General features: G+C 53.0%; 1 protein-coding gene across 3 annotated transcripts in view; it reads right to left on the reverse strand.

Annotated features, from left to right (window-relative positions):
* The window catches only part of LRP5 (LDL receptor related protein 5), a 107,018-nt gene that overhangs the window by 65,332 nt on the left and 16,161 nt on the right, over nucleotides 1–25,525 (reverse strand). For all 3 annotated transcript variants that reach the window (XR_007403697.1, XM_025445771.3, XM_025445770.3), the window contains exons 2-4: nucleotides 11,112–11,508; nucleotides 4,737–4,934; nucleotides 1,123–1,319 (exon numbers count right to left, since the gene is read on the reverse strand). Coding sequence is in view for 2 of the 3 variants with exons in the window: in XM_025445771.3 (XP_025301556.1) it covers nucleotides 1,123–1,319; nucleotides 4,737–4,934; nucleotides 11,112–11,508 (792 nt within the window). In the remaining variant the exon portion in view is untranslated. The remainder of the gene's footprint in view (nucleotides 1–1,122; nucleotides 1,320–4,736; nucleotides 4,935–11,111; nucleotides 11,509–25,525) is intronic.

The following is a 25,525-nucleotide window of genomic DNA, read 5'->3' on the forward strand; positions in this document are numbered from 1 at the left end:
GGAAGACAGGGAAGACTGAGGAAAGGTTCTAGAACAGGGCCCTCGACCCTACTCGACCCTACTCCCACCCCCATGCACCACTCCCGCTGGGAGCATCCTCCCTGCTCCTCCCCCCAACCCTCTATGATAAGAAACTCTTGTCTCCCAAGCCCCTCAGACAACACCTCCTCCATGAAGGCCACCCTCAGCCTTCCCTGCCACGATCTCAGGACCTGCCCATGCAGTATGGATCGGGGGCTCCTGGAGCAGAGGTCTGTCTTGTCTTTGTGACATGCTTGGACCCCACCGGATATGCACCAATGCTTTGGTGGCCACACCTGCACACTCTCAGTGCTGAAAACAACCCTTTTCATTCTCTCAAGACTGTCCACAACTAGCACGCTACTGAACTGAATACTGCCGTCATTTCACTCTGCCCAGGGCAGGCTGGGGTATGGTACCCTAAAATGCAAAGTAGGAACCGCCCCACCCCCGACAACTGGAGCAGACTTGTAGGGTGGTGCCTCTCCTGTCCCTAAAGCCGCCTTCCGGGGTGGGCTGCCCCAAGTGTGGATCCATTTAAGGACCATGATGTTCTCACCAGAAAACGATTCCAGAGAGCCCCACCTTCCCTTTGGCATTGACAACAGTTGCCCCCTTTGGGTCTCCACTCTTGAGTTCAAAGCTGGAACCTTCTACATAAGCCCAGGGCCCCCACTCTGCTATCCACCTGTCACAGGAGCCCTGAGCCCATGTGTTTCAAGCTTCTCACCAACAAAGACCCCAGCCACCACCGTATGGGGATCCCAGGCTGAGTCTCAACTTAAAGCCTTATTGATTGTTCGTCAATAATTCTGTAACTTCTGTCGGCCTTGAAAACAAAGCAACCTTCCTTGGGGAGTCCCTCTGCCACCTCCGAAGAGAGGACAGCAGGGGGTGGGGGGCACATGAAGCAGCCCCCACACCAGCTCTGCAGAGAGCTCCCCTGGTTGCCCCTGAACCTGGCCCTGCACTCTGCAAACACCTCCCTCCCCTCTACCAGCACCTCCTCTTCTCCTCCACTGCTCTGAGGCCAGCACCCCAAGACTAAGGGCTTCAGCTGAGGGAAGAGGCCAGCCACCCCCTCCCCAGCCCCCCACTTACAGTAAGGCTGCCGCTCTGGGCTGAGCACTTGAATATCCATGGGTGAATAGAGAGCGCTAAGGATCTCCTTCCTCTTCTCTCCAGTCCTCTTGTTACAGGCGTGGATGGAGCGGGTCTGCCAGTCTGTCCAGTACAGAGTGTCCCCAGAGAGTGTCAGGGCGAAGGGGTGCGTCAGGCTGCCCTCGACCACCTTCTGCCTGCAGGTGCGGGAGGAGACGGAGGAGCCATCAGCAGATTCCCCACAGCCCCGCACGCCCAGCTTCGAACACCCTCCGTACCGGCCACGGTGGACCCATTCACATCACATAGGATAACCGTGGGGCAGGCATCCCAGGAATTGGCCCATGTGTGCAGGGCAGCTCCCAGACTCAGCCAGCCTCCTGCCATCCCTCACGGTGACATGGGCCTCCCCTCCCCACCTGTTTCTACAAAAGTGGCTGGCGGCAGAGTGCCCCACAGGGAAACAAGGGGGAGCCACAGCTGATGACAGCGAGCTGGTGACAAGCATGCCTGCTCAGCCCTGATGTTTCCACAACGTAGTACAGATTGGACCAAATGTGCCTGCTCATTCCTGTAATGCCAATAACTTACAGTACCAGAGTAAATTGAAGTTGCTATCAGTGCCAGAAAAAGCAGCTTTTTCATGTGTTTATAACGCCCAGCAAACAACTTTTTTTAAACAGGATTATGAAAAAAAAAATAAACAGGATTATGGACGCCGGTAATAGACTCATAATTTTACACCTGGTAGCATGTGTGATTATCTGGTTTAATGACCCTCCCCCGACTACAGGCTCCTGGGGCGGGGTGGGGGGGTGGCCTGCAGGGGGCTGGTCACCACCACCTCCCCAGCCTGTGTAACTTTTAAAATAAACTCATTGAGGTGACATTCACATAACACAAAATCAACCATTTTGTTAAGTGAGCAATGCGGCGCCGTGCAGCACATTTACAGTGCTTTGCCACCACTCCCTCCATCTACCTCCCAGACATTCCCACAGCTCCTCAGGAGAACCCGGAGCCCACTTGCCTGTTCCTCCTCCCATCCCCTCCACCTCAGCCCCCAGAGGCCACCAGCCTACTCTCTGTCTCCATGGATCTGCATGTTCTGGACGTTTCCTATAAACGGAGTCCTTCTGTGTCACCCACGTTGTAGGCATGCCAGTGCAGCTTTCCTTTTTATGGCTGAACAATATTCCACGGCACAGACGGACCATGCTTTGTTTATCTATTCATCTGCGATAGACACCAGGGCTGCTTCCACCTCTGGGCTACAGTGGGCACTACTGCTACGGACATATGTGCACATGTATTTATTCTGATACCAATTCTCACTCCCTTTGGGCATCTCTCCCCGGAGTGGAACTGCTGCATCGTACGGTCACTCAACGTTGACATTCTGAGGAACCACCCAACTGTCTTTCATGATGTCCTTTTTTAACCAAAGAAGCCAGAGGCCCATCATATCTCAGGCTGTTCCCCCCAAGCCCTGCCTCAGCCAGAGGCACCACAGGAAGCTGGTGCAGGCTTCAGCTCCCCTCACCCACCCTCACCCCTCCTCTCAGGTGCTGGCCCAGCCATGCCCACCCCACCTCCTGTTGGGTCCAGGAACTTCCTGAGCACAGCCTTTATTGAGTGCTTACTGTATCCAGGCACCATGCAATGAGTTTGATGTCTGTTGTTGCATCAAACCCTGTGAATACCCCTAGAAAGTATAATTGCCACCCCCAATTCACATGTGAAGCCCTGAGGCTCAGAGCACTGAAGTGACCCAGCCATGGTCACAGCTGAGAGGGGACCAAGCAGGTCCATCTGGCTGCAGTGCTTGCCCTCTTTACCAGCAGATTATGCTTCTACTGGAACGGCCCTACACACATCCATAAAGAGTGTTAGCCACCTGCAGAGCCAGAAGAATCTGGTGCTGAGGAGGACAGAAGAAGGGCTGAGTGAACCCTGGAGTCATAGTGCCTGGCTTCCTATCTTGACTCTGACTAGCCTTGGGGGGGTTCACATGCCTCTCTGTGCAATATCATAATACGGGATTATAACTACTAGCACATGAGGGTTGGTGTGAACATGAAACAAACTGATAAATATCCTGGCAAACACCAAGCGGTATGGAAGGGTTAGCCACCATCACCACATCACCATGTCATTGCTATCTTCACCACCATCACCATCACCACCACCACCATCATCGTCACCACCATTAGTATCATCACCACCACCATCATTACATCACTATCACCATCATCACCATAATCATCACCGTCATCATCATGTCTTAAATGCCACCACCATCCCTCCTGTCTTGTCACAATCCCTCTGCCAGGGACCCCCAGCCTGCAGCCTTTCTGGCCTCACACACTCCCTTCACAATGGCCAGGGTCATTCAACTTCCCAAGAATCACAGCTCTTCAGGCTGCCACACTTTCCAGGTCTCCATCCAGGCCCCAGGCCAGTCTGTGCAACAGAAACAATGGGATAGAATGTTTCTAACCAGCTAGGCATGGTCTGCAGAGATCAAGGAGGAGCTGAGGCCTCCTGCCAACCACCATGAGATTGATCCTCCGGTCTTGGTCAAGCCTTCAGATGACCAAGCCAAGAGCTGGCTTATAACCACAGGGCACACTCTGAGCTAAACCAGCAAAGCCACTCTCAATTCTTGATACCCCTTTCTTGCAAAAAACCCTGTTTGTTGATTTAGGTGGCCACATTTGCGGTAATTTGTTACACAGCAATAGCTAACTAATACACAGGCCTGGATAAAATGTGGCAAACTGGCTAACATCCTCACATCTTATGGAGTTGTCATCTGCCTGTGTGGAGAGATCCGGCTAAGTGTTCCCAACACCATGTGACTGCAGCCCGTGGCACCAGCACCCACATATGCCCTGCCTGGTTCAGAAGCTCCACCATGCAGGAACAGGGTCTGTCCTTCCAGGAGGATCCCCAAGACCTGGCACAGAGCTAACAGGCAGCCTTTGGTCAATAAATAAAAAATAAATAAACACCTCCGCATGAGAGGGACATTGCTACATCTATAGGGTAATGAGGCAGGGGCTGTCAAGCTAAGCTGACCAGAAAGTTCTAAAAGCAATTACCTAATAAGTAAAAATCCTTTATATTTCATTCACTTAACCCATTTTACTGAGCAACTACTATGTATAAGGTCCTCTCACAAGACTGGGGGATGCAATGAACACCAAAACCAACCCTGCTCCTGCCCTCAGGATGCGTACTTGGCACAGGGACGAAGGGGGTACACAGCCGAACAGCTCACAACCCTGTCAGATCCCCTGGGCTTTAGGTCTGCAATCCCTTATCTGCAATTCTGAAATCCAAAAAGCTCTGAAAATTTCTAGAGTTCTATTACTCATTTGGTGGCAAAACCTGTGTGTGACATGGGGCTGTTTATCGTCTTCCGACCCCACTTAGAATGAACATTCTGTGGTTTTTTTGTGAATGCATTCCCACAGTGGATGGCAGACCTTGCCTGGGTGTGGTATTAGACATGCCCTGGGCACTCTCTGTTTGAAGTTCTGAAAAGCCCAGACCTGGCCAAGGCCCTGGCGGTGGCTGGGGAGCAGAGTAAGAGGTGGGGGCCCACTTACCGGAAGGAGCCGTCCAGGTTGGCGCGGTGGATGAAGCTGAGCTTGGCATCGGCCCAGTAGAGCTTCTGCTCCTCCAGATCGATGGTCAGTCCGTTGGGCCAGTAGATGTCCGAGTCCACGATGATTTTTCGGGTGCTGCCGTCCATCCCTGCCCTTTCAATTCGAGGTGTCTCTCCCCAGTCTGTCCAGTACATGTACCTAACAAGGAGGCAGAGCACAAGCAGACAAGGCTAGCCCAGATCTGCTTTCGTCCTCATTTTCTATCCACACAAATGTAAACATGTAACATAGAAGCAGTGAATTCATCCTAAAATCTCACCCACTAGAGAGAACCAGTGCTTAGGGGCTAGGCTATTATTGCTTCCAATTTTTTTTTTTTTTAAGATTTTATTTATCCATCTGAGAGAGAGAGAGAGAGAGAGAGCAAGGGGAGTGGCAGACAGAGGGAGAGGGAGAAGCAGGCTCCCCACTGAGCAGGGAGCCCGATATGGGGCTCGATCCATGACCTGAGTTGAAGCCAGACGCTTCACCAACTGAGCCACCCAAGTGCTCCTCTAATTTGTGTTCTAAGCAGTTAGTAACATATTAATTTTTAAACAATGTTGGGGGGCAGCCCAGGTGGCTCAGCGGTTTAGCGCCACTGCCTTCAGCCCAGAGTATGATCCTGGAGACCTGGGATCGAGTCCTGGAGACCTGAGATCGAGTCCCACATCAGGCTCCCTGCATGGAGCCTGCTTCTCCCTCTGCCTATGTCTCTGCCTCTCTCTCTCTCTGTGTCTCTCATGAATAAATAAGCAAAATCTAAAAAAAAAAAAAAAAAAAAGTTGAGTAATCAAAATACACTGTTCCCATGTGTCCTCAGTTAGCAATATACTAATAGATATCCTCCTTGTTCTCTTAATGTACTATAAATTATTTACACAACTCCACATTGGGCGTTTGAGTTGTTTCTGATTTTTTGCTACTACAAAAATGCTGTAAGTGAACTGCTAAAGCCAATTAAAAATACGGAGAATGGAATATTATTCAGCAGTCTAAAAAAATGAGCCATTAAGCCATGGAAAGTCATGGAGGAATTGTAAATGTATATTACCAAGACAAGCCAATCTGAAAAGGCTATATACTGTGTGATTCCAACCACAGGACATCTCAGAAAAGACAAAACTATAGAACAGAAAGATGAGGGGCTGCCAGAGGTGGAGGAGAGAAGGACAAACAGGTGGGGCAGAGAGGATTTTCGACACTGGTGGACACATGATGTTAAATCATGGTCAAAACCACAGACTGTTCATAGGTATACGGGCAATTTCTATACCTTCCCTTAAGTTTTGTAGTGAACCTAAAACTGCTTAAAAATATAAAGTCTATTAAAAAATAAAACCCACATGGGTGGCGTTGTGCCCTGCAATAGTAATAGCATTTTTGCCTGGGTGGGTTTGTGGGTGATTTGGCTCTGCTTATCCACATCCTCCAGCTTTCAATAAGGGGCAGGTGCCTCACATCCATTGAGAAGCCACCCTACCTCCTTAAAGTCTTCCTTATGTGATGTCCCACCACATAAGCAGACATAATATGCAGTGACACTAGGCAGCTGGGGTGACAGGCCAAAAGCTCACCAGCACCCAGAGAACACATCTAGTTCTCCAGGTGGGGTGACCACCCAGCGTGCTCCTCAAAGCCAGGCATGGGTCTTGGTGACAGCTGAGAGGAACCACACCAGCCTGGAGGACACATGACCCTCAGGTTCCAGTCGGACGTGGATAAGCCACAGGACACAAATGGCAGACCTATTTTATTTGCTCTGCCCAGTGTCTCTCGGCAGATAAGTAGGACAGTGTCCCTTTGAGAAGCCCTGCTGCCACGTGTGGTCTATGAAGCTCTCCTTCTGAGGTAGGTGTGGGTGGGTCCTGGTCAATCAGCAAATCCCATAACCCTGGGCCAGGCTTTGTTTTAAAAGCAGGCAGCTCGTCCATGCTGGGCCAACAGGAGTTAGCCTGGAACCCTGACCCAGGAAGGCAGGGAGCTCCCGGGCCCCATCTGTGCCATCATGAAAGGGCCTGCTGGGATGGCAAATCCAGATGGGGAGAGCCTGTGGCCTGTCCCTTCTCAGGCATCCTAGTTCCAGGGCCCATGGACTCTCTCTCCCCTTCGAGCTTCTTCCCTCCCACCAAGCAAGTCCCCCCCCACCCCCCCACTGCTCTTGGCTCTACCTCTTCCCAGATTTCATCCGTTTTCAGCCAATCCTGAGCTACTGCTGTGCGCCAGAGGTCAGCACATTCATCAGGGGTGTGGGGAGAACAAACCCCACCTGGCCTTTCATGGGTCCTTGTCCATTGGGACCCCGGCGGCCACAGAAGGTGTGGGTGCCTGAGTGACCAGCTGCATTGTGAGGCTGTGCAGCCTTCCCAGAGGGGTGTCATTTCCGAGCCAGTGCCATTACTATCTGCTGGAGGAGCTGTGACAAGGTCACTGAGAATGAGCCTGCAGGGGCTTGGTTCAAAAAGCACCCTCTGCCCCATGTGGCAGCAAGCTTACTGTCACCAAGCTCCCCTGCTCTCCATGCCCAGTGGGGACAGAGAGAAGAAGGCACACCTCACACGGAACACCTGTCCCAGGAGCCTCTCCTGCACTCTCTCCTCTGCATCTAGCGAGTACTCAGCAGATGAAGGGGAAGCAGGAATTACTATTCCCACTGGACAGATGGAAAAACTGAGTCTACAAAACTGAGGCTGACCTGCGCCAGCAGTTCTGGGAGCACCGTGTGGTTCTCTGAGTAAGACCAGAGCCCAGCCATCATATGACTCACCCCCGTGCCAGCAGGCCCGGGGCGTTGGTGCACTTTTCCTGGCAGCCCCGGGCTGGCAGGTGCTGTCAGCCAGCTCGGCAAAGGCTCCCGCCGGCCTGCTGTAGCCGCCTTTCTTCCCAACGCTTTCCCTGCCCCCAGCAGCCCAGACAGGGCCCAGCCTTCCCACCACCCGCCAAGAAGATATCAGGAGAATAAATCTCAGAGCGATCCACTCATGACCTCCCTGAATGCTCCACTGCAGCCAACGAGAAAGGCCGGAAAATGTGAAGGCTCGGGACCTCCGTGAGGAGCATAATTCAAATTCCTTCCCCCGGGTTTCATAACAGAGGCCCGCTGGTTTCCTTAAATGGGGAATTTGCGAGCCACTCCATTACCAGAGACCAGTTGGCGTGGATGTGCTTTTGCAAAATCTTGAACACTGCCCCAGGCCCGGCCAAATTCCACGGGGAAAATCAACTTCCGAAGGAAAGCACGGCTGCCTGGTCTCTCTGCAGAGGCTGGCTGCGGTCGTGGTGGGTCGCGGTTGTGTGTTATTTTAGGGAAGGACCATTTTGCATTTTAAAGAAGGGGTTGGGTTTCAGCCTGGCTTTAACTTGAGACCCAGGAGCCACTGCAGCCCCTCTTGGGCTGATGCCAGCTGGGCCTCCCCTGCACCCCTGGCCCTGTCCCCGGCACCAGGTACTCAGGGCCAGAAGGTCTCCCTCAGTGCCTGCTCTGCCCCCCACGTGGGCACGTGGCACTGGGGAGGGGGTGTCCACCCTCTACCCTACCTGGACGTTTGCACTTTACTACCTATGCTGTGGAAACCATGTCAAGCCTAGTGTCAGGACCAGGGCCCTCCTGGCTGTGGGCTCTTGGTGGCGTGAACACTGAGATGGACTGCGAATCTACCCTCCTGAGGTCCGGGTCCCCTCATCTGATGTGGGAAAGGCTCCCATGGGACCGGGAAGGGGCGCTACTGCTCTTGCAACCTCATGCTTGTGGCCAGGAGAGAGCACAAGATCCACTGTCTCTATTCTTTAGGACAGTGGTCCTGTCCCCAGGACTCAGCCCCAACCTGTATTCAGCAAGAGTAGTGGTGCTGCCCATGGCATCTGGGTACTGGCTGGAGTCTTCCCCTCCTGGCAGCATGGTGCCTCTGACCTTTTCCCCAGGGGAAGTGTGGGGGAGAGGCTAGGGCCTCAGAATGCCCTACCCAGGGCATCAATACCAAAGTCAACTTCACCCCAGGCGCCAGGCTGTGGGAGCGAATTCAGAGCCAAGATCAGAAAGGATTTCAAACATTTAATAAGAAAAGCCAGAGCCAGAGACTGAGCGACTCGCAGAGATGGCACAGGCAAGGCCAGCCTGGACGTGAACATGGAGAAGACCCAACCAAGCACCAAGCACCTCTCTACCAAGTGCCAGGCATCTCCCCATTAAGTACCTCCCTTCCAAGCACCAAGCACCTCCCCACCAAGCACTAAGCATCTCCCCACCAAGCAACTCTCCACCAAGTACCTCCCTACCAAGCACCTCTCCACCAAGTACTGAGCACTTCCCCACCAAGTGCTGAGCACCTCCCAACCAGGCACCAAGTACCTCCCAACCAAGATGGTGAGAGGTCATAAGGAAGAAAAGAGAGAACTCTGTGCACAGACAAGGAGACTGTATCTGGGGTGGTGAGGCAGGGGCATTTTTAGTGTAACAACTACTAATATTTACTGAAGCCACTAATTGTTCTTGGTGTTTTCTGCATGACATGACATGGTCACACCCTGTACAGATGGGGACACTGAGGCACAGAACAGCAAGTCACCCCTGCTTCTTATCTTTCTAACCTGCATGCAAAGAACCAGCAAACCCATGTGATTCTGCCTTCAAAACATCCCAAATCTGGCCACTGCTCACCCATAGCCCACTAGCTTCCTGATCCAAGCCTCCACCTTCTATCAGATCACAATGATAGCTTGATAGCTGCTAATGAGCGCCCTTCCCACCTCAAAGTCCATCCTCACTCTAACAGCCAGAGGGACTCCTTTACATGAGTCGGAAGAGCAACCCCTCCACTCTAAACAGGACCTGCCCCTCCCCTACTTTGTGTCCTTCCCTCTCCCCCTCACTCCACTACAGCCCCTCCAACAGGCCGGGCCTCCTCCTACCCAGGGCCTTTGCACTGGCTGCTCTCACTGCCTGGAATATGTATCCCTGGGATGGCCATGTGGCTCTCACTCTCATCTGCTTCAGGTCTCTGCTCAAATGTCACCAACAGATGTTCCTAGTCTCCTGACCTACAACAGGAAGCCCCTTGCCTCATTTTCTTTGTCCTCAGGCCCTGCACTATTCTCCTCTGTGGCATACATCCCTCCTGAGCATACAACATTTATGGTCTTCTCCCCCTGGTGCATCATAAGGGCCTCCAGGCAGCACCCCTCAGCCTCTCCCATCACTGACAATATTCCCTCTTAGCCAGGGAGACTCAGCCCATGCCAGCTGCCACCTCCTGCAAGTCCTGGAGCCACACAGCAGTATGGGAGAGGTCTGAAATGGGGAACATCTTGGAAGGGCAGCCTGGCCCTGAGCAGCTCAGCCTGCTCAGAAGTTGGGCAAGAGGGGCCTAAGGGAAGTCACTGTTAGGCTTGGCCCCTCAGGATGCTGGGCTGGGCTGCTCCTCTCGTGGTGGAGGCATCAGGCTTGTCTGGCCTGACTTCAGTGAGTCAGACACCAGGGCCATAAATCCCAGACCATCCCATACCTCACACGTGGTGGACAGCAGAGTCAGCGAGGTACATTTTCTAAGTCAACCGAGCACCCCCGACCTAAGGAGGTTTACTCGGCCACCACAGCACCCCTTCAACCAACCTGTTCCCTGAGTTACTCAAATGACAGCCCCGGCAGGACAGGTCAGCACTTCCCAGCCCCTATTCCACCCACCCTGGGGCAGGCTGACAGGGCAGAGCAAGTGGGTGGCATCAGGACCAGAACCCGGGGGTCTTATTGTGTTTCCGTTCCAGATGTCAGGGAGCCATCCACCTCTGACAACGGAATCAGCAGAGAACTGGACACACATCAGTGGGTCAGCTGCTGATAGCAGGTAGGCACCTGCTGCCCAGGTAAGACTGTGTCACTCCCAGGCTGTGGGAAGAGGGGACTGAGGGTGGAGGGGTCACTGAGCAAAAGCTCCCACTCAGAAAAATCTAGAATGAGCCTGGCCAAGCTGGGCAGTGACACTCAGCCACCTCCCCACGATCTCTCCCTCCCGGCCTTCAAATCCAAGGATGTTCTTAGCTTCACTGCCACTCACACAATCCCACCTGGAACTCACGGCTGGGCCCTGAGCCTTCGTGGGTCACTGTGAGCTCAGCCAGACCAGGGACCAGAGGGGAGCAGAGGGCTTCCGGAGAGCTCAGAGAAACAATCCCCTAACAAGTTCCTCATATCAAGGGAAAATGATTCTCAACAAGTTCTGAAAGGTAAACTCGTAAGATTGTCAGGTTTTCTCTGAAAAAGTTGCTCGGGCTCAAGCAAATTCAAGAAGGAAACCCCGACCCCCCCTCACCCCCACCAAGAAGGAAGGCAGCTGGGTTTACCCATGAGCGGGGTCCAAGGCGATGGCCCGTGGCTGGTCAAGGTCCTGCCAGAAGAGGACCTTCCGGGACGTCCCATTGAGGTTGGCCACCTCGATGCGATTGGTCTCTGAGTCCGTCCAGTACAGCTTCTTGCCAACCCAGTCACAGGCCAGGCCATCAGGTGACACCAAGCCAGAGATGACCACATTCTGCACAGCAACCCCCGTCTGGTTCAGGTAGGTCTGTTTGATGGCCTCCTCGCTCACATCCGTCCAGTACACGGCTCCCTTGGAGAACTGGAAATCCACGGCCGCCGCATCCTCCAGGCCGCTGACCACGATGGTGGACTCCAGCTTGACTCCGCCAGCGTCCACCAGCCGCACATCCCGGCGGTTGGCAAACAGCAGGAGTGGTGAGGCTGCAGGGGGTGGAAGCGAACCATGAGGACCACTCACTGAGCCAGAGCCCGCACAGCCTGGCACAGGGGGCCGTGGGCACTGCGCACCCCCAGGCCCTCTGCTCCGTCCTCCCACTCCCCTGGGCACAGGCTGGAAGGTGCCCAGGCAGGCCCAGGCCGGGCCATCTCAAAAGCTCCTCTAAAGCAGCAAACATTAGCTCCCCTAATTCCTGGGATCATGGAGGACCCCGTGCAGCACCCCAAGCCTAGGTGACTCTGCCTGCCATGCCCACACCACATGGCACCCCTGGGGGCTGCAGAGAGGTAAGTCACATCAGCCTGATGCCAGAGAAGGGGACGGGAGGGCACAGTCCCGGCTGGGCCACAGTCTCAGGATTCCCTTACAATTCCCCAACCTGCTGTCCTAGCTCAGGCCTCTTCCTGGGACTGTGGCCTCAGTCTGCCACTCTGGAATGCCACCCCCTCAGCTCAAACCCTTCGACAGCGCCCTGTGCTGCTGGGGCTGAGGTCAGGCTGCCACAGCAAGTGCCAGGCTCAAACCTAGGCTGCACCTCTAGAGGACACAAGGACACAAGGACGGCTGAAGGTGAGGACCCCACGGGCTCCACCACTGCCACCATCACCATCGCCATCACCAGCATCACTGCGTCATGAGGCAGGAGGGGACGCTTGTAAAGATCAAGTGGGGGTGGTGCAGACACATCTGAGCCGGCGTCCCGACCTCTTGCAAGGAGGGACCTCTTGCAAAGTACTCTGTCCTCGGATCTCACCCCTCCCTGCCCCAAACAGATGCAGACAGTAAAGAACATTCATCATCACAGGCTGACAGCTCTCTGCAGCTCATGCACAGTACGCAGAGCTGTGCGGGCTCGTCAGTAAGTCCCCTGGGAACCCCGTGCCCAGGTTTGGGATGTGGGTGACATTGTGCCCACTTCATGGAAGGGAAAGATAAGCCTTTGAGAGGTGCCTGCGCAGCCCAGTTCAACAGTGTACCGAAGGCCCCTGCACTGTGGGTCGCTTACGGTATGCTGGTTGCACAGGTGTATTCAGTTTGTAAAAATGCATTGCTTTTCTGTTGTATATTCACTTCAATAAAAATTCAAAAATGGTACTTTTCCTGTTTTCCTGGCTTCTTATAGGAATCTTTCCCAATATGCCAAGGGTCCACTGCCTGGCTGAGAATGCTCCTGCCCCTGCCCCAGGCCCGTGCACAGGGGCTGCTCTGCAAGTGCACATCACCCACCCCACCCAGCCTACGGCATCCCCCAACTTTAAGAAAGTGCATTACCTCTGCCCTGTGAGAGGTGGAGAGGGAAAGCAAGACTGTCCAGAAGGGTGTGGGCCCCCACCCCCAGCCAGAGGCTCTGGGTAGTGAAGCAGGGATGCCCACCCCCACGGCTTGGCCGGCAGTTAGGTGCCACGTGAGAGCTGGGTCCTGGCCAGCCGTGTAAGGCAGTGGGAGAAGGTAGATGAGACCCAGGATGAAGGAGGGTCCAGAACCTTCTGAGAGGAAGAATCCATGAGGCCAGAGGACGGGGGCCTTCACTGTGAGCAGGGTCGCATGTGGGATCTGAAGGACACAGTGGCACAAGTGGACAAAGCCACCCAAACGCAGACACCCCTCAGCACACCCAGGGTGATGTGGCATGCCTAGACAACATTCCCATTCATCATCGCCATGATGTTCCCGGCCACCCAGAGCAGGGATTACCAGGAATCCCGTCCCACCTGAGAGGTTTACAGTGCCCAGGCTCCTGAGGTTCCCTGCAGCACGGTCCCCTGGCTCATCCCCACTCCTCCAGCCAAGGCATGACCTGCCGGGGCATGAGGAGTCAAAATTCCACACTATGGTTCTTAACCTTCTGAGGGTCACAATGCTCTCTCTGATAAACTGATCCTCTCATCCGACACAGACACCCACAGGAGCACACTCAGTGATGTCACCAAAGTCCCATGACCTCCCCCTGGCAGGGAGGACCCAGCTCCAGCCCGATAACCCCTTGTTAGGCAAGTGGGGAGGTAAGGGGAGCTACTGACCTCTCTTTCTATAAAGTAACCTCTGTCTCAGGAGGGAGCAAGCTCCCTGTTGCCAGGTATTCAAGTGTTAGTCCGGGACTACAGGTGAGGGGCCGCAGGTGAGCCTCGCCGGGTGTGAGCACCATCGGGAAGACAGCTCCATAGAGGACTGGCCTCCAATCGGCTGCTCTCCAGCCAGGAGGGGAAGCGCTGGGGAGGAGGTACGGGGGCGGGGGGGTGAGTTGCCAGACCCAGTGTTAGCCAGAAACCCAGAACACCCTACCCTGCAGCAAGAGGTGCCTGGGCTGTGGAGATGGGGAGGAAAGGAGCTCCTGGAAGCTGCCCCAGGCACAAAAAAAATTCTAGCTCTGTTCTGTACTTTCTCCCCAAACTGGAAAGACCACATTTTCACCACGGTTTACACTCTGGGCAGTTCAGGTGCACCCTTCAAAGGCCACAGATGGGGAGTGTTTTTCAATTTCTTATGCTTTTCCCAAAGTGAAACTCTTAGGGAGGGGAACCACCCTGGGGAGCCAGGGGTGGATGAGTGGGTGGCAGGCAAGCTTCCACGCCACCCGGATGGGCGTGGCCCCAACAGGCAGGCTCTTTCCAGGAGGAGCGGCTCCTGCTTCTAGGATGTTTAGAAAGCATGGGACACTCCACTTCCAGGTCTACAGGGGCACCCACCTCACTCTCCAAGTACCTGGGAACTCAGAGTGAGGGCGGCTTCCCCAGCTGCCACAGGCAGCACCTACCCTCCTCGTGGCCTGCTCAGGGCCTGGGTGACCCCGGCCAACATGGCCCTCCCACCCGGCCTCCTTGGGACCTCTCTTCTCCCACTGGTGGAGAGACGCTGGGCACAGAATGGACAGGAGCCAGCCAGCCATGGGGATGCTGGTGGGAGTGGGGCCAGATGGAAGAGAACAGAGCAGAGCAGAAAGGCAAGGAAGCTCTCAGGACAGCAGTCAAGACGGGCAGTGTGTTGCACTGAGACCACAGCAGAGACAGCCAGGAGAGTGGTGGCAGAGGACCCTATAGCATCACCCCAGACACACAGAACCCCCTTCATGTCCTCTATGATGGTAGGGAAACCGTCATAAGCAATAAATACAATAGACAGGCAAAGTTAGTACCTTGAAACATTAGTGCTATGGTTTGGAAAAACAGAGCAGGGTACAGGGTCTGGGAGTGGGGGGGCTCTCATTTCACCTAAGGCAGTTAGGGCAATCCCCTGAGAGAGTGACACCTGGCAGAGACGTGAAGGGGTGAGGGAGGGCTGAAGAGAAGGCATCATCAAAAGAGGGAACAGCCAGTGCAAAGGTCCTAGGGTGAAGCATGGAGGAGGAGCAGACACGGGTCGTAGGTCCTCCTTCCCTGCCAGGCAGCGCGCCTGTATGCCCCAGACCCTCGCATCCCACAGTCCTCTGTGGGTCAGAGGTCTCAGCTGCATATCCCCCAGGTGAGAGGACTGCAGCTCTAAGAAATGTACCTTGACCTTCTCTGGTCACTCCACCCAGGGATGATTTTTTTATTTTATTTTATTAAAAAAAATTTTTATTGGAGTTCAATTTGCCAACATACAGCATAATACCCAGTGCTCATCCCGCCAAGTGTCCCCCTCAGTGCCCATCACGCAGTCACCCAACCCCCCCCCCCGCCCACCTCCCCTTCCACTACTTGTTCATTTCCCAGAGTTAGGTGTCTCTCATGTTTTGTCACCCTCACTGATATTTTCACTCATTTTCTCTCCTTTCCCTTTATTCCCAGGGATGATTTATTGACTCAAGGCCTGAGCTTCTAGGGGATCCCTGGGTGGTGCAGCGGTTTGGTGCCTGCCTTTGGCCCAGGGCGCGATCCTGGAGACCTGGGATCGAATCCTACATCGGGCTCCCAGTGCATGGAGCCTGCTTCTCTTTCTGCCTATGTCTCTGCCTCTCTCTCTCTGTGACTATCATAAATAAATAAAAAATTAAGAAAGAAAAGAAAAGAAAAAAAAAAAAGGCCTGAGCCTCTGGGCAGCAAGAAGGAATCGCAGGAAGAAAGAGTGCAACGCAACAGGGAAGAGGAAGGTAGGGTGGACAGGCTGAGCGGAAGCCACTGGGCCCAGCCACCTCCAAGCTCCGGAACCCACATGGGTCACCATGAAAAACAGACTGTCACCTGATGGCCACGGACACCAGGAAAACAGTTTTGGAAAACACTGTAGCACCTGGCATTAAGGGCCATGGAAATGTCTCCCCAGGGCTCACCCTTGCAGGAATGCATCCGAAGGAATACTGGAGGAAGGAAAAAGATCTGATCACAGTATTTGCTGCAGCCTTATTTGCAATAAAAATATAAACAAAATATCTCCACAGTCAGGGGTAGCCAGACTGTTCTCCCAGCGTAAAGTCACATCCACAGAAGTAATAAAAAAGTGGTTGCGGGGACATCAGAGAATGTGCACGATATCGTGTTAAGTCAAAACACACCCACACGAAATATCAGAAAGGGAGACAGAACATAAAGACTCCTAACTCTGGGAAACGAACTAGGGGTGATGGAACGGGAGGAGGGTGGGGGGTGGGGGTGAATGGGTGACAGGCACTGAGGGGAGCACTTGACAGGATGAGCACTGGGTGTTATTCTGTATGTTGGTAAATTGAACACCAATAAAAAATACATTTATTATTAAAAAAAAAACCACACCCACATGACCTAACTCTAATTGTACTTGCACTGCGGTTTCTTTTTTTTTTTTTTAAGATTTATTTATTTATTTTTATTTATGATAGACACAGAGAGAGAGAAAAAGAGGCAGAGACACAGGAGGAGGGAGAAGCAGGCTCCATGCACCGGGAGCCCGACGTGGGACTCGATCCCAGGACTCCAGGATCGCACCCTTCGCACCCTGGGCTCAAGGCAGGCACCAAACCGCTGAGCCACCCAGGGATCCCCTGCACTGCGGTTTCACCAACAGGCTCAGTGGGGACGAAGATTGAACAGGAGACCGGGAAAGATGACCTCGTTGGGTCTCTGAGTAAATTTACTCTTCATGTCTTCACCCTGAATTCCATTTATGTGGCTACAAACTTATCTGTGCCAATAAGTTTTTCAGGACCATGGATCAGAGGGGCCTGCCAACCAGGTCGGCGCTCCGAGTGTGAGCGCTGGAGCCCACTGGGGGCGACGGTTCAGGCCCGACCCTCTCGGACGGCCGCGTCTGGCCTGAAATGGGGGGGATTACTGTCCGTCTAGTTCAAAGACTGTGGACTAGACTGGGAGCCAGGACGATTCATACACAGGCTTGACCCAGACAGCAGCCGGGGTGGGGCAGTATCCTCCATCCAGTACTGGGCCAGCTCGGCTCCAAAGGAATGTGCACGGACTCACACTTGGGGGTGGGGGTGGGGGGACACTGGGCTCTCACTGTGAAATTTGGGACAAAATTTTAGAGGCAGGAAATGAGATCTACCCTTAAAAGGGCACCACCGGGCCCGGAGTGGACCAAATCCCCCTGTGATGTTTCCTCTGTCCTGGTCTCCCAGTTGGTTTAACCAGGCATAGGTTACCCTTTCCGTGGCCCTGGATTTGCATGGTCCCTTCTTGCCATAACCCTCAGGACACCCCCCAAAGAGTCCTGTGGGTTCCCCACCCCTCCCTGTTAGGGGCCTGGGGGCAGGTCCTCCCACCTGGTTGCAAGTGGTCTGACGTTCCCAGCACCCTCAGCCAAACAGCGTCGGACACAGGCCGCTGGCTCCTTCTCCCTCCTCCCCTGGGTTTCAGGACCCATGACCAATTTCCAAGTCTGAAAATCCAGCGCCAGCCATCCCACTCTACCCCATGTAAGCATATCCAGTATTTATATATAGAATTCATAGCAGATGTCTGGGCTTCCATTCCAATAGCCTGTATTTTATACTGTTCACATGGTTACTCTAAACACAACGCAACTCAAGGTAACCCAATCCTCTGCTATTCGACCAAATAAGCAACATTTTTAGTGCACGCCTTATTGATACTCACCAAGCGTTACATTGCTCACTGGGCTGGCTAGCCCGGGACACAAGCTGTGGATTTACCAGCCAGGAGTGACCCTCCATCCCACACCAGCCCTCTAGGAAAGGAAGACTACATGGGTGGGACACATTCAAGGATTTAGTCGGGCAGGACACACACTGCACACACACAGTTTAACTAAACAAGAAGAAATGGCAGGTGAGTGCCACAGACAGGAGATATCTAGAGCCTGAAGGAAAATGAACTGTTGGCTGGACCTGGCAGGCTTCCTGGAGGAAGGGAGACCAGAGCCTGGAAGGATGAATAAGGCTTTGTGAATACCGAGTGTGCCCAGGCTCAATACCAAGATATATCTATGCACTTGAAATAATTTTACTCACAATTGCTTACAAGCAACTTATCCAACTCCTAACAGCTCTGGATGCCTTCTAGCAGTTTCTCAAATGGGTATTGATGCTACCCTCCTGCACACCCCATCCCCAGGAGCTCCCCTACTCATGCCATATCCCCAGGTATGCCTGGGTCCCTCTGCCCCTGTCTACCTGTCCAGCCCTGAACCAGCAGCACACACCCCAACACCTGGCAGCGCCAGCCCCTCGTTTCCTCCTCAGGATGTCCTGGCTGTCCTGAGCCTTCTCCACATTTCACAACCAGCTTCCTGAGTTCCAGAGTCTCTGCTGGGATGTTTTATATGGGATCTTAAAGTGTTCACAGTATGAAAGGCAAAAATGTCACAGCAAAGCCGGCAGGACAGAAAGATACACCAGGATGCTTATCGCGCTGCTGTCTCATAGCTTCAGGAGTGTATACATTACTGTGGGAGGTGGGTGGAGCGGATGCTTCACAACAGGGTGAATGTACCCCATGCCACTGGGCTGGACGCTTTTACGTGGTTACAATGGCAAATTTTATATGATGCATATTTTAACACAACTTAATGGTATAAATAAAAGCGCATGGGTAGTAACATCACAGAATCGTACAAGCTACTGAAAAGAATGACTTAGAACTGCAGGTAGAGCCTGCATTCAGGATTTTATCTTTAAATGTTGGGCAGTCATTAAAGCATGTCTGCAATGTGCTACTTATTTATTTAAGCCCGTGTAGACTCATCTATTCTTAGCTTTTTTTTTTTTAAAGATTTTTATTTATTTATTTGAGAGAGAGAATACGAGCACCAGGTGGGGGGTAGGGGGAGAAGGAGAAGCAGGCTCCCTGCTAAAGCAGAAAGCCCAATGCAGGACTCGATCCCAAGACCCCAGGATTATGACCTGAGCCAAAGGCAGATGGCTAACCAACAGAGCCACCTAGCCACCCCTTCCTAGCTCATTAAATGGATTAAGGTCCAATATTCCCATTTACTATGATGTTTATACTTCCCTACATTTGGACAGTGAGATTCCCTTCACGCTGACTCCTACTGGCACACCTCCACTGCCCCCTGAGGATTTCTTTACTTTCTGCCCCAATAATATGCTCCAGGCACAGGGGCCCCTTTCCCTACCTCAGCCCTGGCTCTGGCCTTTCCTCTGAGGAGCTCTGGTTCCTCTCCAGGGACAGTGAGCTTTGGAAGCCCAGACCTGGGCATGGGGTCTGCTCACTGCTACTTGGAAATCACCATCCCCGGGGTTGTCAGGAGGTGCAGCTAGAAAACACGAGCACAGGCCACCCTCGTTATCCAAATATCCCATCTCTTAGTTGGCCTATACTAAATTTTCTTTACAACCCTCAAGTCATTGGCAAAGCTCCTGTGATCACCAGACCCTCTGTGCACACACAGAGGGAAAGAACTGTCGTCTGATGTGCATGTCCCACTGAGGCAGGACGAGGCGATGCTCTGCCTCCTTGTTTCTGCTCTCAAACTAAACTAGCATCCTGTTTTGTGCCCTAGTGAGTGCCACGTTGTTCATATTTCTGGGCTTTTTGGCGGGGTCACCATTACAAACGGTCCCTAGGCACGGTGCTCAAATGCTGTGTGGCATGCCCGCATGCAAGAAGGCCAAGGCCAGCCTTACAGACACAATATGGGCTGCAGGAGCTTCCTGAGGGCATGACTCCCAGCACTGCTGGCCATGCATTCATGCCATCCATCCTAAACAAGGAGTCTTCGACAAACTCATGTGGGAAGTAAGACTACATACTGATCGGTAGATGAAGATGTCAGGACGAGAGGCCCACAGAAAGCCAGCCTTGCATTTCCCGGTCTTCACTAAGTCAGTGTCTGTAGAGACTTTACAGGACACACTGCTATAAATAAGGAGAACCAACAGTCGTGAATCCATGCACTTTTACACACAGAGACACCTAAAATTGTATTTCTATATCACCCTCTGCATGTGCGTGCACATGCAGGAAAAATCCATTTGAGTGTGTGGCACTCCTTGCGATTTTACACATTTCTTCAGGGTGCTTTCTAATCATTCTTTTTTTTTTTTTTTTGGCGATTTTTTTTTTAAAGCTTTAATTTATTTATTCATGAGAGACACAGAGAGAGAGGCAGAGACATAGGCAGAGAGAGAAGCAGGCTCCCCGATGAGCGGGGAGCCCAATGTGGGACCCAATTCCAGGACCCCGGGATCATGCCCTGAGCCGAAGACAGACGCTCAACCACCGAGCCACCCAGGCATCCCTAATCAGTTCCCTTTCTGCGTGTGTTAGTATCTTCTCCAAAGTGGAAAACTGGTGTTTGGGGCTGTCCATTGACTGACTTATTTGCTCAATATAACCAACTTCCCAACCACTCCCCAGCCTCTGCCGCCCGCCACTGCTCACAGCACCCCTGCTTGCTTCCCGGACACCGGGCACCCAGGCCACATCACCACCAGCACCTCCACACCGTACCCCACCACCACCCCGCTTCCTCACATGCCAGGGGCTAGCACCTATGCCCTGGGAAAGGATAGACACAGTGGTTCGTGTAGGGGAAGTAACACCTCCAGGACTGTGTCTTCCTATCCATAAACATTTATTTAAATATTGTTTAGGTCCTTCTACAAAACTGTATTCTTTTCCCAAACCGTCTTGTACATACTACTTAGATACAATCCCAGGTACTTTAGATAAAGCTCAAACCATCATTTACAAAAACAAAAAAACTAAGGCGGGCACTTGATGAGTTGAGCACTGGATGTTATACTGTATGTTGGCAAACTGAATTTAAATATTTAAAAAAAATTTTTTTAATTAAAAAAAAACAAAAAAGGGGGGGCACCTGGGTGGCTCAGTCAGTGAAGCATCTGCCTTCGGCTCAGGTCATGATCCCGGGATCCCAGGATCGGGTCCCGCATTGGGCTCCCTGCTCATCCGGGAGCCTGCTTCTCCCTCTCCCTCTGCTTCCCCCCCTGCTTGTGCTCGCCCTCTCTCCCTCCCTCTCTCAAATAAATAAAATCTTTTAAAATAAATTAATTCATTAAATAAAAAACAAAAAAAGTAGCATGACTTGAACAGAGAGAAACTGCAGAATTCCCTCGAATGTTATAATAAAGCATACCTCAGAGGCACTTGGGCTGGGGTGGGAGCCTCTCCCCACCACTGGGCAGGAAAGTTCTATTTCCCCTATAAGAGGAAACACAGGAAAGGCGCTGATCTGGCTAAAATGACGGGGATCAAGGAAAAATCTGCGTGGTCCCCAAAAATGCAAGTGAATGAGGCTCCCCAGGTGTGTGCACAGAGAAGTTCAGTCCCTCACTTCCGAGTCCGAGAAGCACACGCTGGATCGCGGAGCACAGACTGCGGGGATGTTCGAATGGCTGGAAAATGTCTGCAGCTCCACCATAGGAGCACCGAGCTCAGCAAAACCCCACTGCAACTTCTCAAGGCAACTTCTTGATTAACGTCATGTTAAATGCCCAAAATCCCTTTTACATGGGCAGTTCCTCGGAGCTGGGAACCTCCCACCCTACGCCTCCGCCCGGCGCCCAGCTCAGGGGAGCACCCTGTCACTGGGGTGCAGAGGCCACGTGCGGCCACCATCCCAGCAACGGAGCTTCACCTTCCCTCTGGGGCTTCTGCCCAATGAAGACAGGCTCCCCTCAGTGACACATTCTGCGGTTCCTAAACATTCTAAAGGGGACACTTGACATTTACAACAATCATAAATGTTGGGTTTCCTTTAACTAAACAGATGTTCTGCCTTTTATGGAAATCTCAACAAACAAACGTGTTGGCCTGAGTGGGCTGAGCTGGAGTGGAACTCTCCATAACCTCTCCCAAAGCCCCAGAAGACTCGGCTCTCCCAGCTCCCACCTGGCCTGCCCTGTCAGAGCCCCCAAAGCCTCCCCCACCCATCTATCCACCTCAGACCCACTCAGCCAGGGATGTGCCCAAACTCCTCTCGCACCCCCAACCTGGCCTCAGCCGCCCAGGTTCCTCGCAGGCTCCAGCTCCCACCAGAGCAGACCAAGGAGACTCCGCTCTCTACCACCATGCCTCCACCATTCCTACCCCCTGAGCCCTCCCTCGTCCCACACCTGGCCCAGGTGAAAGCCAAGTCCTCCGTGAGACTGCCCAACTCCCCTCCAAGGCTGGCTCTGGCACATGGGGCTTCGGGCAGAGGGCCCTCCTTCTCCCTCTCTGTTCAAGGTGCTATCCTGATAATGACCTATCCATCAATCAGGTATGCTGACATCTGCACTATATTAATAAATAAATATTGTACTTTGCTTCAAATCCAGAGCAGATATAGCCACAGTTGGCATTAAGACTATAACCCATTACAAAGGATGCTTATCTACTCCCAAACCAAGGCTGCTTGGGATAAAAAGAAATAGCTTTTATTACGACCACAAGAGTGGGGAGTTCAGAAGACAAAACTTGAGTGGTGCCTCCTGGGACAGGGCGGGCAGGGGAAAGCTAGAAAGCAGCTCGAGGAATCTTCCGGAAGTTATACTCTTGACCTGGACTAAGACGCATGGCTGTGGACATTCATCAAGCTGCTCTCTGAGGTCTATGCACATCACTGGCTGCAGAGGCAAGGTCACCACCTCTCATCCCACCTGCCCTGTCCCAGCCCAGTCACGTGGGTTGGTGCCCAGTCCTCAGGTTCACCTTGCACCTGCTAGACTCCAGTTGCCTCCCCACCTGCTCCCCCATTCACAGGCTCACCAGCCTGGGCTTATGGCACAGCTCAGAGCCAGCCATCTTCCTCCAGCTTGGTCACCCCGTTTCTACAGTTCCCCAGCTGCTAGTTTCCCTAGCCTTAACACGCACCCGCGCACACACACACAGGGTACTTAACCCTGAGGCCCAGGAAAGCTTCCAGAGCAGGGACCATATTTCAAAGGTCAGGGAAGCAGGCGGACAGGAAACTATGAGGGCAGGTCTGGGGGGAGTGGAGCAGGAAAGAAGAAATCAGTTGTAAAAGATACAAGAAAATGAAGCTTCAGATGTCTTAGAGTACAAAGAAGTTTAGAAAAAAACCCTTAAATAGTATTTTCATTAAACAAGGAGCTGGGCTGGGCAGGGGGTGGGGGTGGGGGGGTCCCTGCTGCCACCCTGTGTAAGGGGGCTGTGCCCTGGGGCAGGCAGGACGACACTGTGGCCCATGCTAAGGAGGAGCCTGAGTTCAGCTACTCTGGAAAGTCCTAGAAGATGAGCAAAGCCCCAGGACCTGACACAGACCCACTGAGCACCTGTCAGAGGGACCCCTAGGAATCAGTTGGGGTAGCACACTGCCCCCAAGGGCCACTCTGAAGGTCCTGACCCTGGCCCAAGTAACATGGACCCCTTCCAGAGGTGACTATGGGGCCGTAATTCCCACCCAACATAGGCTCACCCCCAATGCAGAACACCTCCCGGGATGACTGTCAGATGATCATCAAGCCTCCCACCTGGCAAGTCCTGGACACCCCTTCACAACTGAAGCCAGCTCCCCCAGCCCCCAGCCCAACTCCCACATGGGTCAGCAGACTCCAGAGGGATCTGCTGTGGGCTTACTGCCCACTCACTCTCTATCTTAACCCAACTCAATCTCATAGCACCTTCCCTGCCCTGCCGCCTGGCCTGAGGGAAGAGCAGTTTTACCTCTTTCTCTTTTTTTTTTTTTTTTTTATGACCAAAAAAAGCTGGACCTCCAGCAGCTCACTGAGGCCACATAGCACACAAAAGGTGGGGCCCAGGGGTGGAGACCCCGATCCTAAGTTGGCTTTTTCCTCCACTACCACCCACCACACCACACGTCACCCACGTCTATCTGAGGGCACAAATCCCAAAAGCAACCAACAGGCAACCTCAAAGAATGTAAAAGTTGACAGATCTCACTAAATCTCTTGACAGGAGTGGGCAGGGGCTTACTCTGACCTTGGACCCAGACACAAAGCCAGGCTACTCTATACAGTCAGCAGAGTGAGGAGACCACTGCCCAGAGGTGACAAGTGTGAAGAAGCAGTGGTGATGGGAAAGAACAGTGCCAGTGATGTCCCCTGTTACCTTGGGCACTATAGAGCTCACACACCAGTAACCACCCCTTTTCCCCAACCTGTGGAGTGAGCCTATAGAGAGCAGACACCATCTAGCATGTAACTGCCATTTTAAAGGCTCTGAGAAGTCCCACAATGAGGAAACCTAGTTCATGTCCTATACCCAGGATTTCCCAAGTGCATCTGATGAAAGAGCACCATTTAGTTTTGACCTAGGGGACACATTTTGAGAAAAAGTGGCCTGGAGGTAAAGTGAAATGGAAAACACAAAAGCAAAACTGAATGGGACACGTCAGCAGAGACTGAGCAGAGGCACCACAGATCCTGTCTCCAGCCCATCACACTTACTTCCCATCCCCAGCCACCTCCTCCCCTTTTCGTGAACAAGAAGACTGATATATCCAAGTCTGGGGGCTCTCTGAGGCTCTCTGGGGGCTCTCACATGGTCTTCTGGCCAGAGGATGTCAGTCCTGACAAAGAGGCTTTCTCCATCCGGTTACTGGGAAATCATTTGCAACCAACCACCCCAGATACCAATGACCCAACAAGCTCCAGGATGCTGGTCTACACAGGCAGGTAAGCATCCTACCCCCACAACATGGCTCAGAACTGGAAATGACCCCAACTGCCTGGGACCCCAAGCCCAGTTCCTTGAACGCAGCCCCAGAAGTGCACGGGGCTCCAGAGCTGGTGCCAATGCCAGGGAGGGAGGGCACAGCCCACACCAGGGCCAGTTACCAGAGATGATCGCCCTTTCCAAAACAGAGTCCATTAACGGAGTGCATTGGTGGTGGATGTCAGGGTCTGGTTACAAACACTGCAGAGATTTCCCTGTGAGGGAAAGTGCTGCTCCCTGAAGCCGTTTCCTCTACCAACTATGTTGTATTTGGGCAAATATATAAGTTTCACTGCGGTGACCCTGTAGGTGCTGACAGGTAAGGGAGCCAGAAGCAGGGGCCCAAGCACCTGTGAGGGACAGAAGTGGGTTCCCCAACAGGCACCCCAGTCTCTCCTTCCCTCCTGTTCCTCATGAGCTTGTGCTCGCTCTCTCGTGCTCGCTCTCTCACACACACACTCACATGCACTCACTCTGCAAGCCCTAATTTAGCAACCGTGGAATGTTACTAGCTCAGTGATACCTAGGACAAGTTTGTAGGAAATACGACATTTGATTTATGTTTGCAAATGTGCGTTTTCACTAATTAGAAGGTTTAGGGCAGAGTAGGGAAAAATATGTATTTCAGAGTCCCAGTTGGACTTGCCAGAAACCAGCCCATTACTAACATTCTTATTTTCGACAAAATATAGCATTCTGATTACATACCATTTCGGCTCAACAGCTCCCCGCTCCCGGAAGTGGCCCAAGGCCATGGCAGGGACTGACCCGGAGGCCCTGGGGGGCTGACTCTGCCAGCCCATTCCAGCGAAAGGGGAGGCAGGAGCTTCCACCCAAAGTCCTGAAGGCCCCATGGAAACGGGCACCAAGGTGGCTGCTCAGGTTCGTACAGAAGGTGGGGCCACCCAGGAGAGCCTTCTGGCCTGGGTCCTCCCCACCTCTTATAATGAAGGCCACGTATCTAAATGCA

The sequence above is a fragment of the Canis lupus genome, chromosome 18, assembly GCF_003254725.2.
Source record: "Canis lupus dingo isolate Sandy chromosome 18, ASM325472v2, whole genome shotgun sequence".
Classification (NCBI taxonomy): domain Eukaryota; kingdom Metazoa; phylum Chordata; class Mammalia; order Carnivora; family Canidae; genus Canis; species Canis lupus.